This window comes from Numenius arquata, chromosome 16, assembly GCF_964106895.1.
Source record: "Numenius arquata chromosome 16, bNumArq3.hap1.1, whole genome shotgun sequence".
Taxonomy (NCBI): Eukaryota; Metazoa; Chordata; class Aves; order Charadriiformes; family Scolopacidae; genus Numenius; species Numenius arquata.
The window spans coordinates 5,920,850-5,935,202 of record NC_133591.1 but is presented as its reverse complement, the minus strand read 5'-3'; the positions used below and the strand labels follow the sequence as shown (position 1 = coordinate 5,935,202).

The 14,353-nt window shown below is 57.1% G+C and overlaps 1 protein-coding gene across 1 annotated transcript in view; it reads left to right on the top strand.

The window, feature by feature from the left end:
* The window catches only part of NCOR2 (nuclear receptor corepressor 2), a 177,456-nt gene that overhangs the window by 111,750 nt on the left and 51,353 nt on the right, over positions 1–14,353 (top strand). The window contains exons 14-16 of the mRNA XM_074159904.1: positions 766–890; positions 1,812–1,984; positions 4,935–4,997. Coding sequence (XP_074016005.1) covers positions 766–890; positions 1,812–1,984; positions 4,935–4,997 — 361 coding nt within the window. The remainder of the gene's footprint in view (positions 1–765; positions 891–1,811; positions 1,985–4,934; positions 4,998–14,353) is intronic.

The window sequence follows — 14,353 nt, the reverse complement described above, 5'->3', positions numbered from 1 at the left end:
CTAATTTCTACGTCTCTATGCAGTGCTTCTCTTTGCCGGTTGCCAGAGGGAAGGGAGGTCAGGGGAACCAGGCCTCCCCAGCATCCTCCTTCCTGCAGCTGTTGAAACAAAATCCAGAACTATTATAATCACCATGTCCCTCCCTCGGGTACCACGGCGCCTTCAGTCGTGGTGACAGCAGTGGTGTTGGGGCAGTTGGGAGCACAGCCTCCACCAAGTGTGCCAGGCAGTACGGAGAAGGCAGGGAGCCGGGCAGCTTCCCTTCTCGGTGTTACAGGGCCATAAACTTTCCCCATGGGTCATGTCAGATGCTTGGGAAAAAGATCACAGCGTTGATATCACTGAGCCTCAGGCATCGCTGGTGCCCTTGTCTCCTTCGTGCTCCAGCAAAATGCATCCCACTGGCTGTATATCTCAAACCGATGTCGCTAAGCCATCGCCTGCAGGGAACAGGGGGTTGCTCTCACCTCCCTGCCTTCCCCCCTTTCGGGTCCCTGCTTGCTACCTGCAGTGCTGCCCAACCCCGGGGGAGGTGGAGCAGCTGCCATGCCTGATCTCGAACTACCTCTGATCTCCCCGGAAAGCTCTCGGCCCCCCGTGACCTCCATAAGCATCCTGCCCGTACCCTCTGCCTGCAGCGCTTTTTCCTCTTGGCCGCTCGCCCCCAGCATTGTCTCACGGCGTTTGTTTAGGTTGGCCCAGGTGCTGCGATGTATCCGCCTCAGCACTGAGGGTTTGTTTTGTTTTATGTCCCGTGTTTTGCAGCAGCAGCAGCAAATGCCCCGGAGCAGCCAAGATGAGAAAGATGAAAAAGAGAAAGAAAAGGAGAAGGAGGGAGAGAAGGAAGAAGACAAGCAGGAAACAGAAAACGACAAAGAAGAACTGACAAAGTAAGGAACAGCCCTCCCTGCCCTGCTCTCCTCCCTCTCCAGCCAGGGCTGGGCATCGGGCTGGGGCTGCGGTGGTGGGATGCTGTGGTGGGATGCGGTGTGGTCCAGAGCTGCCTGACCCCGTGCAGGACCATGTGCGCCCACCTCGCCTCCTCCTCAGGGAGGGAAGGGCAGAGTCTGCTCTTCTCTTTATTCCTCTTCCTTCCTGCTCCCAAGCTGGGAAAGCAATTCTGATACCTTTTTCCTTTTGGTTTGTTTTATAAACCAAATCAACCCACAAAGCCCCTCTGATCCTCCAGCTTGTTTTGTTGCGAGAGCCTCCGGGAGTCAGAGGAGCAATCCGGGCGCAGCCAAGCGTGGCATTTCACCTTTAGCGTTATTGATGTCAACGTGAGTGCTCCCAGACGAAGGGCTTGAGCCAGCCCTGCCTCCCTCACACTGAACGGGGAGCATCAGAGCCGTGGTGGGGAAAGGTTGGCACGCAGACCGCTAGCTATCTGTAATGGGCTTAATACTTGGTTTAAAAGAACATCTGGCTTCATTATATCTAGGCTGCGAAGACATTTACCAGCAGGTCCCTTTCAGGAAGATAAATGAGGAGGAGGCAGGGATGAATTTGAATGGTCTGGTATTAAACCTGTCTCCGTCAGGTCTCTGCGTGCACTTGGTGGTGGAGCTGCAGCCAGCTGCAGAAAGCAAACCCCACCGCAAATCACCCCACCGCCAATCCAGCCTGCTCCCAGCCAGGAAAAGAGCCTGCGTGTGCAAAAAAAAATGCAGACCTGCCCCCCACCCCGAAAGACCAACAAAAAAAAAAATAAAACCATCCCCAAACACGTGCAGAGAAGTAATTGCTTGACCTAAAAATCAGACCAACCCAACAACATATTTTTTTTTTTTCTTCCCTCCCTGTTTTTACAGGGACAAGAACGACGACACGTCTGGGGAAGACAACGATGAGAAAGAAGCCGTCACCTCCAAAGGTCGCAAAACTGCCAACAGCCAGGGCCGGCGCAAGGGCCGCATCACCCGCTCCATGGCCAACGAAGCCAACAACGAGGAGGCGGCCGCCCCGCAGCAGAGCGCAGAGCTGGGTGGGTACCGATGGGGATGGGGGGACCCTGGCAGGGTTTTTGGGGTGTCCACTCTGCTGGGATGGGACATCACCCTCCTCCGCTCCCTGCTGACAGGGGAGGGTTTTCCTTCGTTAAATCCTTCTTTTCGGAAGGTCAGCAGTGAGGTTTCTCTATCCCGCAAATTACCCAGCACGGTTCGCCTGGATGAATCAGAGGCATTTGCCAGCCTGGGTTGTCCTGGCTGAGCGTTAGTGGGTTTTAGGGCCTCAGAGGGAAAGTATTGCAAAAGACGAAAAGGGAAGCCAGTGTTTTTAGCAGCACGTTGGCTGGGTTCGTGCAGGGCTCATGCACCTCCTGCACCCAGAGGTGTTTTTCCCTCTGCGGCAGCTCTGGCTCCAAGTACCCTCAAGCTCTGTGCGGGAGCCTGCTCTGCCCTCCTAGGCTCACCTGGGTCTCTGCCAGTTCTCCTGCCCTCCCTGTTCTTAAATTTACCTGGAGCCTTTGGGGACTGTGTCCCCCCTCGCCTTGGGAATCGGGCCAGTCCCTTCCTCATCTCTGCAGCTGAAGGACGTGGTGAGGAGGCACTGGGTTACGGCTGCTCAGGAGCCTCCACCTTAGCTGCAGTTGCGCTGTGCACCTCAGGTTGCACTTCTTTTGACCAAAAAGCAGCATTTCCCATGCTGGTCCCCATTGCCCCTGCACATCTCCTCCATCAGTAGCTGCCCAGGCGCAGTGGTCAGTATTTTCCAAGGCTGCAGGGTGACTGAGCACAGCAGGAAGAGGCTGGGAGCCGCTTCAGAGGAAGGTGGATGAGGCAAAGCGTGCTGCCTGTGACCTGGCACCCAGGGACCGCAATTGCCAGCAGCTGGAGCCGTGTGATGCTGCCGTTTCTGTCTCAAGCTAGACGGGAATTCACAGCAGCATCCACAGCCCCCATCGGGTGCATCTGCCTCGTGTCCACAGCATCAGTGGTGGTCACCCTAGGAAACTCCTCATGTATTGACTTAAAGAAGCCAATGCATCAAGGAATTTGCCTGATATTCCTCTGTTTTATCAAGTATAAAATTATTACTGCGCTACCTAAGCCAAGTAGAAATAAAAGCAGGATGACTCCTCTCGGTTTCCTTGCTCTGCAGTTTCTTGCTCATTCTGTTCCATGTGCTATAAATCACTCGGAGGTGTTTCGCCTCCCCTGTTCCTCTGCTGACAACTGGCTGAAGCCTTGATTGCGAGCACTCTGTTTTCATATAGGCGATATAAATAGTTCCCGGCACAACGGAGCCCTGCTCTCCCTCTTGAACTTGTTAAGCAATGCTGCAAAGAAGCAGCAGATAATGCCAGTAACTTAGATGGGATTTTTTTTTTATCCCAGCATCTCAGAGTCTGTGATAAACTTTGCTGCAAATACAGGGAAAAGACTTTAGACCATGTTAAATTGGGAAAAAGGAATGGATCAATTCCAGCGACATCTCTGAGCAATTGGTTTCACTTTATGTCTCTCCAATAGTGCTTTAATTTAGGTTGGCTAAGAAAGTTATTGCATTTTAAATACCAATTGAACATTAAAAAACAACACAAAACCGTATTGTGGTTTAACTGCAGCGTGCCGGAGCTCCCCGTGGGCATCTGTTTCATAACTGCGCAACCTCAGTAAATACCATTAATCAAACCAAACGGGCCGTTTCTTTGACATTTCTTTACCATACAATAACAGTCACCCTCAAGCTGAGCAAAGGGCCTTGCGCAGCACGTTGGGGACACTCGCTTTTACGTAAATGAGTGTGGTGGCCCCGGCTCTGCCTGCAGCCAGGAGAAGCGGCGAGGTATCGATTTCCCTCCCTCTTGGCTGTCGTCCTGGGGGGGACGGCGTTTCTGGGGGAGGCGGTGACCTGCGCTGACTTCCAGGAGGTGACACCTGCAGTCGTGCTCAGCCACCTGTGAAGGAGATTCCTCTGCCCGATGCCGTGGGCATCGGAGCCTGTGTTGTCCTCCTGCAGGGTCTCAGCTTCTTGTAGAGCTTCTTGGAAGATGCTTCCTTCTCTCCTCGCCCGTATCCTTTCTCCTGAACCTATCAGCCTGTTTTCCATTTTAAAAGGACACTGTCAAAACATCTCTCATCACTGTTGAAATAATGCTTTGCCTGTTGTTTAGAGTAATAACCCCTTGGCAGCCTGAGCCGGAAATCTGTTTCCTTACCAAGTTGTTTTTTGCCTCTGACTCACACCCTGGTTTGTTATTGTAGGGTTTGCTCTAGTGCTAGGCTGCCAGCGGGACTGTTGCATAGTGAAGGCTTTATGCAGGACCTTGGTGTCCCCAGCGCCGTGCCTGGGGTGGGGGAAAGGGAAGAATCAGGTGCTGACACCCCTCTCTGGCCTGAGCTGCACGTCCCCCTGCTCCGGGTGAGCCACTAGCCTTGATGGAAGTGGCTCTGAGATGCCCGAGAGCCTGGTGATGGCACCGAAGGGAGTCTGCGGTCAAGCACGGCCAACTCCCTTAACAGATGCGGTCGGCCAAAGTCGCCACCGAGGTGACGCTGTTTCTCCGTCTCCACTGAGGGTGACAGTCCCACCCTGCGTCTGCCACCTCCAAAGCACACAGCCCAGATCGGCTCCATCTTAGGTACCTGTTGTTGGCGGGCCAGAGTGCGTGGCACCAAATCAGCAGGAAATCTGCTGCCACCCTCAAGCCATCTGGCTTCTCTTCCAGTCCCAAAGTAGAGGCTTTGCAACACTGAGGCGCATTCCAGGGGGATGCTGTGCATGGGTTCCCATGGCGTGGAAAAGCCCTCAGAGCCTGCACCACCACAGCCTTCCCTGCAGAAACACTTCTGCGCTGCACGGCGTTTTGTCGTGCCTCCAGGGAATGGGGTGCAGGATGGGGTTTGGGATTGGTCAGTCTCCTCCGAACTCGCCGGGCTTGCTGCGTCCCGCTCACAGCTGACTGCTCTCCTTTCCTTCCTCCTTCCCAGCTTCTCTGGAGATGAATGAAAGCTCTCGCTGGACCGAAGAGGAGATGGAGACGGCTAAAAAAGGTGAGCTGCTCCTTTTCTTTCTCCTGTTGGCTCTGCTGGAGCTAATCCAGCAACAGGGGATGGATGGCGTCTGACGGGTGGTGGGCCTTGAGCCATGGGGCCAGATTCTGCCCGTCCTGCTGCAACCAGCAGCCAGCTGCGTCCCAGCGAGCCTCAGTGGGGATTTGGGCAGGCAGGCGGTGGCACAGGGGGCACGCTCAGACTCTGCAGCCCCAGGAGCTGTGCTGACAACAGGGATGTCTGGGCTGTGGCCGGAGCCCACACGTGTCTGGAGTGGGCTCCAGGAAATGGGGAAGGCGCTTTGCCTGTTGCTTTTTTCGGTTTCTGGTGCCTGTGGCGTGAGGTGTAGTTTCGTGCCGCTCTCTGGAGGTTTGTGCTATCGGCGCGATCTGTTCCAGACATGAGTGCGTCTGCCTGCGTCGGCAGCTCTGGGATTCAGGGAGAGGACGGTGAACCCCGGCTCTCCACAGCCATGTGTTGGGGAGCTCGCGAGAGCTGCGGGCAGCGTGGGGTGACTTTACATCCTGGCGCTGATTCAGAGCCTTTGCTGAGACCGTTTTTAAAAAGTGCTGAGTGTAGCACAGCCCTTCTTGCCACTTCCCCTCCTCGTGCCGCTCCTGCGCCAGCTCTTTCACTGCTTTAATTTTTTTTTGCCAAAGTCACGTCCTGTTGATGGGCTGTCGAGCTCACGTCCCCAGCCCGTGCATCCCGCTTGCATTGCAGCCGACTCTTCTGGCCCGGTGAGGATTGTAAATGGGAAATTAAAATGGAAATGAGTGCCGTTCGGGGATGGCAGACGCAAACAGGCGTGTTAGTGGGTTCGGCTCTGCTTGGAAAATGCACCTGCTGCTGGGATGGTGATTACACGTTCTGGAGCGCCGGCTGCCCAGGTGCTGATGGGAGCTGTGGACTTGGATTACTTTGCCTGTGAATATCCCAAAGTGTTTGGCTCACTCGCCTTTAAGCTGTTCCAACCCTCTCTACAGCCCAGTGCCAATCCTGCACGTTGCCGAGCGGGGCTCTCTATAGATGCAAAACTTAATAGATAGACTTTAATCAAGCAAACTGGCCCGGGGCCAGGTAATGGGGTGAGCAGGTGCTGAGCAGGGAAGGGTCATTGGAGGGATCTTTTCCGAGCACTGTTTTGTTTTGGAGATTGCATCTGGTTGTTAGAAAGTGCCTCTTGCTGCTTTATGCTGGATGCTGGAGGTGCGCTTAAGGAGTCTTAAAACCAGCTGCCAAAGCCTGCATGGAGGAAGGATGAAGCGTGGGAGCATGTAGCGTTATTCCAGCCCAGGGGCCAGGACAAGGCAGGGAGATTTGCTGGTGTAAAGCCCGATTGCTGATGTTTTCCCCTCCGTTACAACCTGGGAAACTGAGATTGCAACACCAGACTTCTACAGAGAAGCCAAATTCCCCTTTGCCAGGAAGCAGCCGCTTTAATGCTTCAAGTTGGCTCTGCTCGGCATTTCCAGGGACCGGCGTGGTGGGGGTTTCCAACTCGCAGCGACTGCGAAACCCCAGAGGTAACCTCAGAGGTTGGAGGAGGTGGCAGAGCCTGCTGTGGGCACAGCTGGGCAGGGACGGAGTTCATGGTGAGCACCCGGCTCGGGGTGGGCTCAGAGACACAGGCACCATCCTCCTCATCATAAGGACTTGGCTGCCCCAGCTATGCTCTTCCCAGGTACTGGTACCAGTCTGAGAGCCCACAGCTGGCTAGTTTGGGGAGTTAAACAAGCAAGATGTGAGCCCTACGGAAAGTCAGCCCTAACGCCCCAGGTTGCTTGGGCAGATGGGGATGGTGACCTCTGCTCCCAGCACCCACCAGCTGGGAGATCAGCCTGGCCTTGCCATCCATTCCTGGCTTTTTTGTGCATGGCATGAAACACCGTGTGTCACTTTTGTTCAGGGACGTAAGAGAAAACAGCCCTGGGACAGTGAGACACCAAAGTAGCCTGCTCTGCTCCGGCGTCGCGGAGCTGCACAGAGAGTTTCCAAGCGGGAGAAGGCAGGACTGTGTCTGCTGGGAGAGACAATAAAGGGGAGTATCATGTTATTAAAGTTAACTAGGGGAACGAAAACCTAGTGAGAGGAAAGTTCTTGCTTAATGACACTTTTATTACGCAATAAACTTTGATTCACTAGTCTGTCAAAATGTGCAGAGATTGGTATAATTATGGGGTAGCGTGTTTTTCTGATATTGCCTCCTTGCTCCACGGCTGTGATCCTGAAAGCAGGAGGTTTTGATTAACCGGAGTTGCTCGAGGATTTCCCCCCTTTCCCTTCCTGATCCAGGGAGTGGGCAGCACCCGCTGCTCTGCCACGGGCAGGGTGAGGAGGATTTCGGCAGCGGGACGGGGCTGCTCCTTAAAAGGCAATGTTTAGGCAGCTCCTGCCTTGGGGCGACCCGCCGGCAGGAGCCCACGCGGGCAGGAGTTAAAGGTAGGCTGGCAGGGAGCGTGCGAGCAGCGGGTGAGCACCGACCTGGAGCAGCCAGGTGGGTTTATTGCCCCCCCAGCCCCTCCACCGTGTTTCGCCGCCAGCACCTGGCATCGCAGGGCAGCCGCAATTACGCTGGAGCTGAACTTGATGAACTGTGAGGTTTCGGCGTGGCCTTCGTTACTCTTCAGAGTCTGGTATCTGTTCTCGCCCCAGCGCTGGGTTTTCCCCCTGGCACTTAACAAGTGGGTTTGTTCTTTGAAAAGAGGCGGTGTGGAAATGGCAGTTTCTTGCTCACCTGAGGTCCTCCCGTCTCTTGCCAAGGTTCTTTGCTCCTCGCCCTTGGGGCAGCGCCAAGCTTGGGCCCTTTGTGCCTTTTCCCAGGCCAAGGAGCCGGAGAGGCCATGGGATGGAGTCAGCCTGATGAGGCAGAGGAGAGTTGGGCACAAATGTAAAAAGCTGATGTCAGAGAGTTAAATAAGCCATGAACACTCCTGAATAGTTCATTTTGGGTAGATGTGAAGTATTTCCCTGGATACAGAAGGTATTTTTTTGGGGCTGATTTTCAGGTCTGCCAACAACCAACTCAGAAAGCAAGACTGACCGGAACCATTTTTTTCCCAGTCCCAATCTGTCTATGAAACTAAAAAGTGTGATTTTTAAGAAACTACTGATTTCTTCAAATTAACCCTCTGACAGAAAAGCCCACGACAGAAGCCAGCCATCTCCCATCACCTTACGAGTGCAGCTGCCTTTCGGCGTGCTGTCTGGCTGGGCAGGATCTTTCTGGAGCCCGAGCGAGTGGGTAAACACATGCACGAGTGTGCACTCCCCCAACCCTAACTTGGGTTTGCACTGTTATTTCTAACAAGCTGGTGGCTGAAGGGCAGGGAGAGGTAGGTCTGTGTGGGTCTTCGAATTTTCCTCCATTGCTTCTCCCTGGCAGGGCAGCTGCTGCTCTTACGAGGAGTTGGCTGCAGTGAGGGCGATGCTAGGAAGCTGGCAGCTCCATACTTTCCTCCTTTCGTCTCCCCTGTGCTCGTGGATGGAGCCATCCCCTCTCTGGCTGGAGATGTTTACTGCTGTAAAACCCTGCTGATGGCAGTAAATGTGGGCTGGAGAAGCTGGTTTGCAGCCTGTGCCAGTCACTGCGTGTTGTCCCTCTTGCTGGTCCTGGGCTGGGATGTGCCTTGGGGACCTCCACCCGGGTGCCCTCCACTCAGGCTGGGTGCAAGGGGAGCTCAGAGCGAGGAGAGCCCAGCCTGCCCATCCCTGGTGCCCACCGCTGCGGGCAGAGCACCGGCATCTGCCTGCTCTGAGGAAGCCACGTCTTTGCCAAGAAGTTCAGATGAAGCAGCATGATGGAAATTATCGGGATGGGGTGCCATGAGGGCAAAACTGCATCCAGGGCATGCTTGCCCTGGAAGAGGCTGTGGTCGGCTGCAGTCCTGTCCCCGCCATCTCAGGCTGGGGTTTTGCTTCTCTTCAGCCAAAATGTTACCCCAGGGATAGTGGTGCCGCTGCCCACCGTGCCCCCCGGAGCTGCGCTTTCTGCCTCCCTTGGCTGAACATTTCTCGAGCGTGTAGGAGCAAACTGTGAGGATTTGCTTAGTGAGTGTCGGTGAATGGAACACAAAAGGCCTGTCAGGGGGAACTGCTGGGTAATTACTATAATTTACAGCCTACATTTTAATTTTGAGCATTATTTTTTCAACAATAAGAGAGCAGGAATAATATCCTAACCAGGTGAAGGGAGGGAGCTGGGCTCACCAGGAGCAGCTGCTCCATGTGCACTCGCTGCCCCGCACTGGAGACTCGAGTGTCCCCGGCTGGACCAGAGGGGGTGGCACCTCTCGGGGAGCAGGCATCCCAGGGGGGAGGCTTCCCGTGTGGCCCCAGGGTCAAAGGATGGGGACACAGCGCAAAATGAGGGTTGTGGCAGGAGGGTGACAGCCGGGCAAGTCTGTGGTCAGAGGACAGGGCTCAATGTTTTTGCAGCAGATTGATGCAGTGGTCCATGACCAGCTCCTCCGAAGGGGAGACCTGGGAGCTGAGGTTCCTCAGTCAGGGCCAGTGGAGCAGGGAGATGACACTAGAGCTGAGCTGGCTGGGGGTCCCTACTCCATACCCACACCTTGTTTGGTGGCAGGACATCCCTCTGGAGAGATGGCATGATGGGTGTGAAAGCTGCTGGGGAGTTTCACTCCAAGCTCCCTCATAACCCTGGGGCAGGTCAGAGACGCTCTGGCGTCCGGCCACCAAAGGAGAGGTCCATCGGGAGTGCGGCAGCCAGGTTCCGGTGTTACCTTCTCAAGGAAGGGAGAGCATCACCCACCACTGCGGCGAGAGCACACCGAGCCGGCTGCCTGTGTGACGGTCCCGCCGGCGCGTGCAGGGGCATGGGCTCATCCCCCGTGCACCGTCCCCACTGCTTTCCTTGGTGCGGTGTCAGGAGCCCGGTGCTCGCCCAGATCTGCCACCCACTGGCTCCGCGGCCCTGGAGAAGTTACTCACCTTCCTTGTGCCTCGGTCCTCCCACGCGCTGCCAACCACCCCGAGATCGGCGGGGGAAAGCGATGCGCTAATTCAGCTCAGTGATGCCGACCACGCTTTCGGGATGCCTTGGGTGGTGTCGCTGACTCCGTAGTGCCGGTCTTCCTCCGGGATGGGGTTACAGACCATTTTGGCTGTGGGGTAGCCAGAACTGCCTCCATCCCCGCTCCCAAGACGGTGCGTGGGTGTGAGAGGGGCTGGAGGATCGCACCAGGTACCGTCGGGTGTAGGGGGATGAGATCACTTAGGTTTTCGCCTCTAACCTTGATCTGCTAATCCAGACGAGCTCCCATTAAGGGACCCTTTTATGGGCTCCCTCCGCCCTTGCCGAGCCCTGGGTGGAGCAGGGCGGCCGTGATGGAGAGCCTTGGAACGGCTCCGGTAAAATACGGCAGCTGCGGAGAGCTGAGGGGTGCGAGCTGATGGCTCTCGCCCGCCGGGCTGCCCCTCCGGGTTTCCCCTTGCTCTGAAATGCCGAGTACACACTACCATGCTCTCCGGGCTCCTCTTCCTTCCAGCCTCCGTTTGCCGGTACCGGAGCAAAGGCCCCGGTCTGCCCGTGATGAGACCGATGCCAAACCTCTCCCCGTCCCTCTTCCGTCAGGCCAGCGGCCGCAAGGCCAAGGTGTGCCAGGGTGCCAGGGCATCCCGCCGGTGCGACGCTGGGCTCGCCGGCACGCACCTCCCCAAAGAAAAGCGCCTTTGATTCAGTTGAGAGCGGAGGAAACTATTAGCCAAGCTTTGTTTTCCTGGATCCCTCCCCCTGCCGCTGACATTCAGAGGAGAGCGAGGGAGACAGAAAGTGAGAGAGGGAGGGCGGGAGCGGGTGCCAAGCGGCCGCACCCCTTGTCAGCTTGGGTCAGCGCCACGTTCGTTATTAATGCTCTGTCTAGAGGTCACATTCAGATGCAACGAGCCCTGGGTCAGCCAGAGGAACAGATTAGAGCTCGCTCGCTGCTCCGCCACATACCGACAGCACCGGCTCTCCGTCCCCGGGCTGGCAGGAGCGGAGCTGCAGCGCGGTCGGCTGCTCCCTCCCCTTCGCCTTTCTCCTGCCTTTTTTTTTTTTTTTTTTCCTTTTTTTTTTTTTTTAATTATTATTATTTCTTGGCAACGTCGGGCATCTCCTGAAACTGCACAGCCTCCCCGTAGCCCCGAGCTGCAGAGCGAGGAGGTGAGGTAGGGGAGAAAAATACCAGAGGCGCTTCCCATCCGCCTTAACAACCGCGGCTGCAGCCGGCTGGAAGGCTCCGGCGAGCGGGCGGGAGGAACGCGGAGGACGCCGTTCGCTCGCCGGCCCCGCTGGAGGGAAGAGCGCTGGGGCCGGAGCATGTGTTCCATGTGTTCCCACCAACTTCTGGCATCGGGGTCAGGAGTCTTCCGCCTGTGACCTGGTTTCCAGCCTCGGCACCCGCTCGCTCGCCTCTCTCGGCCGCCCATGGCTCTGAAATCCTCTCGCCCCCAGGATTTAAGGAACCGGCTTTGCTTTCTTCTCTGTCTCCGGCTGCTGCGAGGGAGCGAAAGCAAAATGCGTGGGGAGGGTGTGAGCGGAGCACTCGCAGCACTTGGCAGCGGGCTGCCGTGCCCGGGGGGGCTTTGAAGAAGTGCCCCAACGCCCGCGTCCTTCCCAGCTCGCCCGCTGCGCACTCTGGGCGTGCTCCCTGCCCACCGGACCCGGAGCCGGAGCACGTAAGTTGGGTGGTGGGGTCCGAAGGATGGGGTTAACCTCAGGGTTGCGTGTCGCTGCGTGCCTGCGGGCAGCCCCTGCCTCCCGAGCCCCCGCCCCAAGCCAGCATGAAGATCTGATAACTCTGTTAGTCATAGTTTCAGTTGCGGTGCCGAGGCGGGCTGGCGTGCCGGGGAGCACAGGGCAGGGGCTGGGGGCTGCAGAGCTCATCCAGCCCGGGAGTGCCCGGTGAACCGAGGGCTTATCGGCACGTCCCAGGGTGTCCCGGCTGGTCCCTCCCCGAGCATGCAGATAATTACAGCGTGGGGAAGCAGGTGTTGCTGTTTTTCTCAGTTTTTAATGTAGAGAGCAGAGGGGCCAGGCTCCCTCCCCAGGAGCCCACCGCAGCCATGGCCACCTGCCCGGCCAGCTGCAGGCTCCTCCGGCAGCGTCCCCGTCCCCCAGCCCTGCGGTGGGCACAGTGAGCCTGGCAGGGGAAAGGGCAGCCAGGAGCTGGCATCACCGTGGCTGGCAAAGGTCACGCCACGCTGGGGACCGCTCATGCTGGCAGCCGTCACCCCCCCAGGCTCTGCCGTGCCTGGTCCCGCTTCCCTCCGCCGGGCAGCACGGCATCTCGCCCACCGGAGCACCAGGGCTCGTGGCTCACCGGTGCCAGCGTTCGCGTTCTGGGGCTTTGCCCGGGGTGCAGCAAATGGCCCCGGCTGTCACACTTGATGCGGGGCCACCGGCGCAGCGATGAGCAAAGGGGGCCGAGCCGCTTGTTTGCTTTGGACGGGCAGCGAAGGGTTGTGACACAGGGGATGGGTTGTGACACAGGGGACTGTCCTGCTTTCCCCTACAGCCTTCATCGACTCGGGGGGGGGGGGGGAGGACTCCCACCCCAGCTCGTTATCTCTCACGGTTGGTGGCCGGACATCCTTTTTTTTTTTTATTTATTCGTTATTATTTTTAAGAAGTCACAGCCTGCCAGCGGGGTGACGGAGGTCGTGGGTTTGGCTGGAGCGAGGCTGGGAGTTGCAGAGTTAAAGCTCAAACTTGTTTCTTGGCTTTCCACTGCCTTTTGTGGTGCTCAGCGCTGTGTGATGCCTGCCTCTTACATGCAATTTGATAAGCCCTGGTGCTGGGACGGGGCAGGATACAGGCACCGGCTGGATGTTAACTCCTGCCGTGCTGGGTACTGCTGGCTTCCTTCAGGACCTGGGAAGAAGGGAGAGGTTTCATCTCTCCTGGGATACGTGGTGCCATCTATTCAAGGCAGAGGTAGCCACGGACCCCATGCTGTGCACCCCTCCTTGCATGGGATCCTGGATGAGGTGCATCCCTTGGGCCCTGATTGCTTGTGTTTGTGCTGAGATCAGTCCATCCCAGGGGGAATTTGTGGTTGGTCTGAAGCAGAGGTTGGGCTGTCCCTTTGGTCCAGGCTGGGCTCAGAGGTGACACGTGGCAGCAGCGTGGCTGAAGGCTGGCAGTGGGGCCGGGCTGGGGCACAGCTGCCCTGGCTCCCAGGCACAAGCAAGGCTTTGACCAGGAGCTCTAACATGGGACTCGTTGTGGTCCCCAGCCCCACAGTGTCAGAGCAGCCAGGGAAGGGTTTGGGGATGGAGGTGCCTGGGCAGTGCCTGTTCCCAGGCTCTGTGGTTGGTGGCGTCTGGGCAGAAAAACCCCTAACAAAAGAGGAAGATGCTCTTAGCAGGTTCATCCCCTGATGGTTTTCATCTTGAAGTCACCTTTTGTGGCAGTACTATGCCCCGGGCTCATAGTCTATCTTGCACCCTACACAAGTTACAGGGGAGGACCTGGGGAGCTGTTGGCTTGAAGGTGGCATCACATGGGCAGGACCAGCTGGAACAGCACATCCCAGTTCAGCTGGCAGCATCCTGCAGGCTGGTGGCAGCCCTGGCCCCACCAGGCACCACAGGAAGGACCAGCCACACACCAGGAAGGATTGCAGGCTGTGAGGTTTTATTTCCCAGGAAGCCTGGATGGTCCCTCGCCCAGGTCACCTCCAGGAGCCTGGGATGGATGGACCAAGGTGCCACTGCACGTGTCCCTGGGCTGCAGTTGTGACTTCCACCTCCAGCTGTGGTACTGGGGGTCCCCAGATATCCCTGCAGAGACCGCAAGGGCACGGGGTGCTGACTCGTCTCTTCCTTCTCCACCCTTCTGGATTGCCCCAGCGCTGGCAGGAGCCCCACGCTTGGGTGGCATCATCTGGCCAGGATTGCCAGCCCTTGGCGTGATGCCTGACCTGGGAAACTGCTTTTGCTCCTGAGCCTGCAATCAGCACGAATGCCCTGGCATACCTCTTCCCACCCCGGGACATCACCTGGGCTTCCCTGCTTCTCCTCCCCATCCATAACCGGACTCTGTGCTTTAACCCCCTGAGCTGCCTTGTCATCACTGGGGCACAGGAGGGTGGGAAGAGCCTTTGCTTCATGGTAGGGACTGGGAGCTACTGCCCCAAGTTCTCCTGGGCACGGAAACACCTCCTGCAACCATCCTGAAGTGAAGGGAGCACCACTCACACTCCTGACTGCCCGGTGGCTGTCTGAGACGTGGCTGTGGGACGTATTTTGTTCCAGAGGCGGTCAGCATAGTGCCATTTTCCCCTTGGAAAGAAAAACAGGCTCTCATAGGTCATCCCCTGGCCTAGGAAGCCATTCAGACGGGTGCTAGT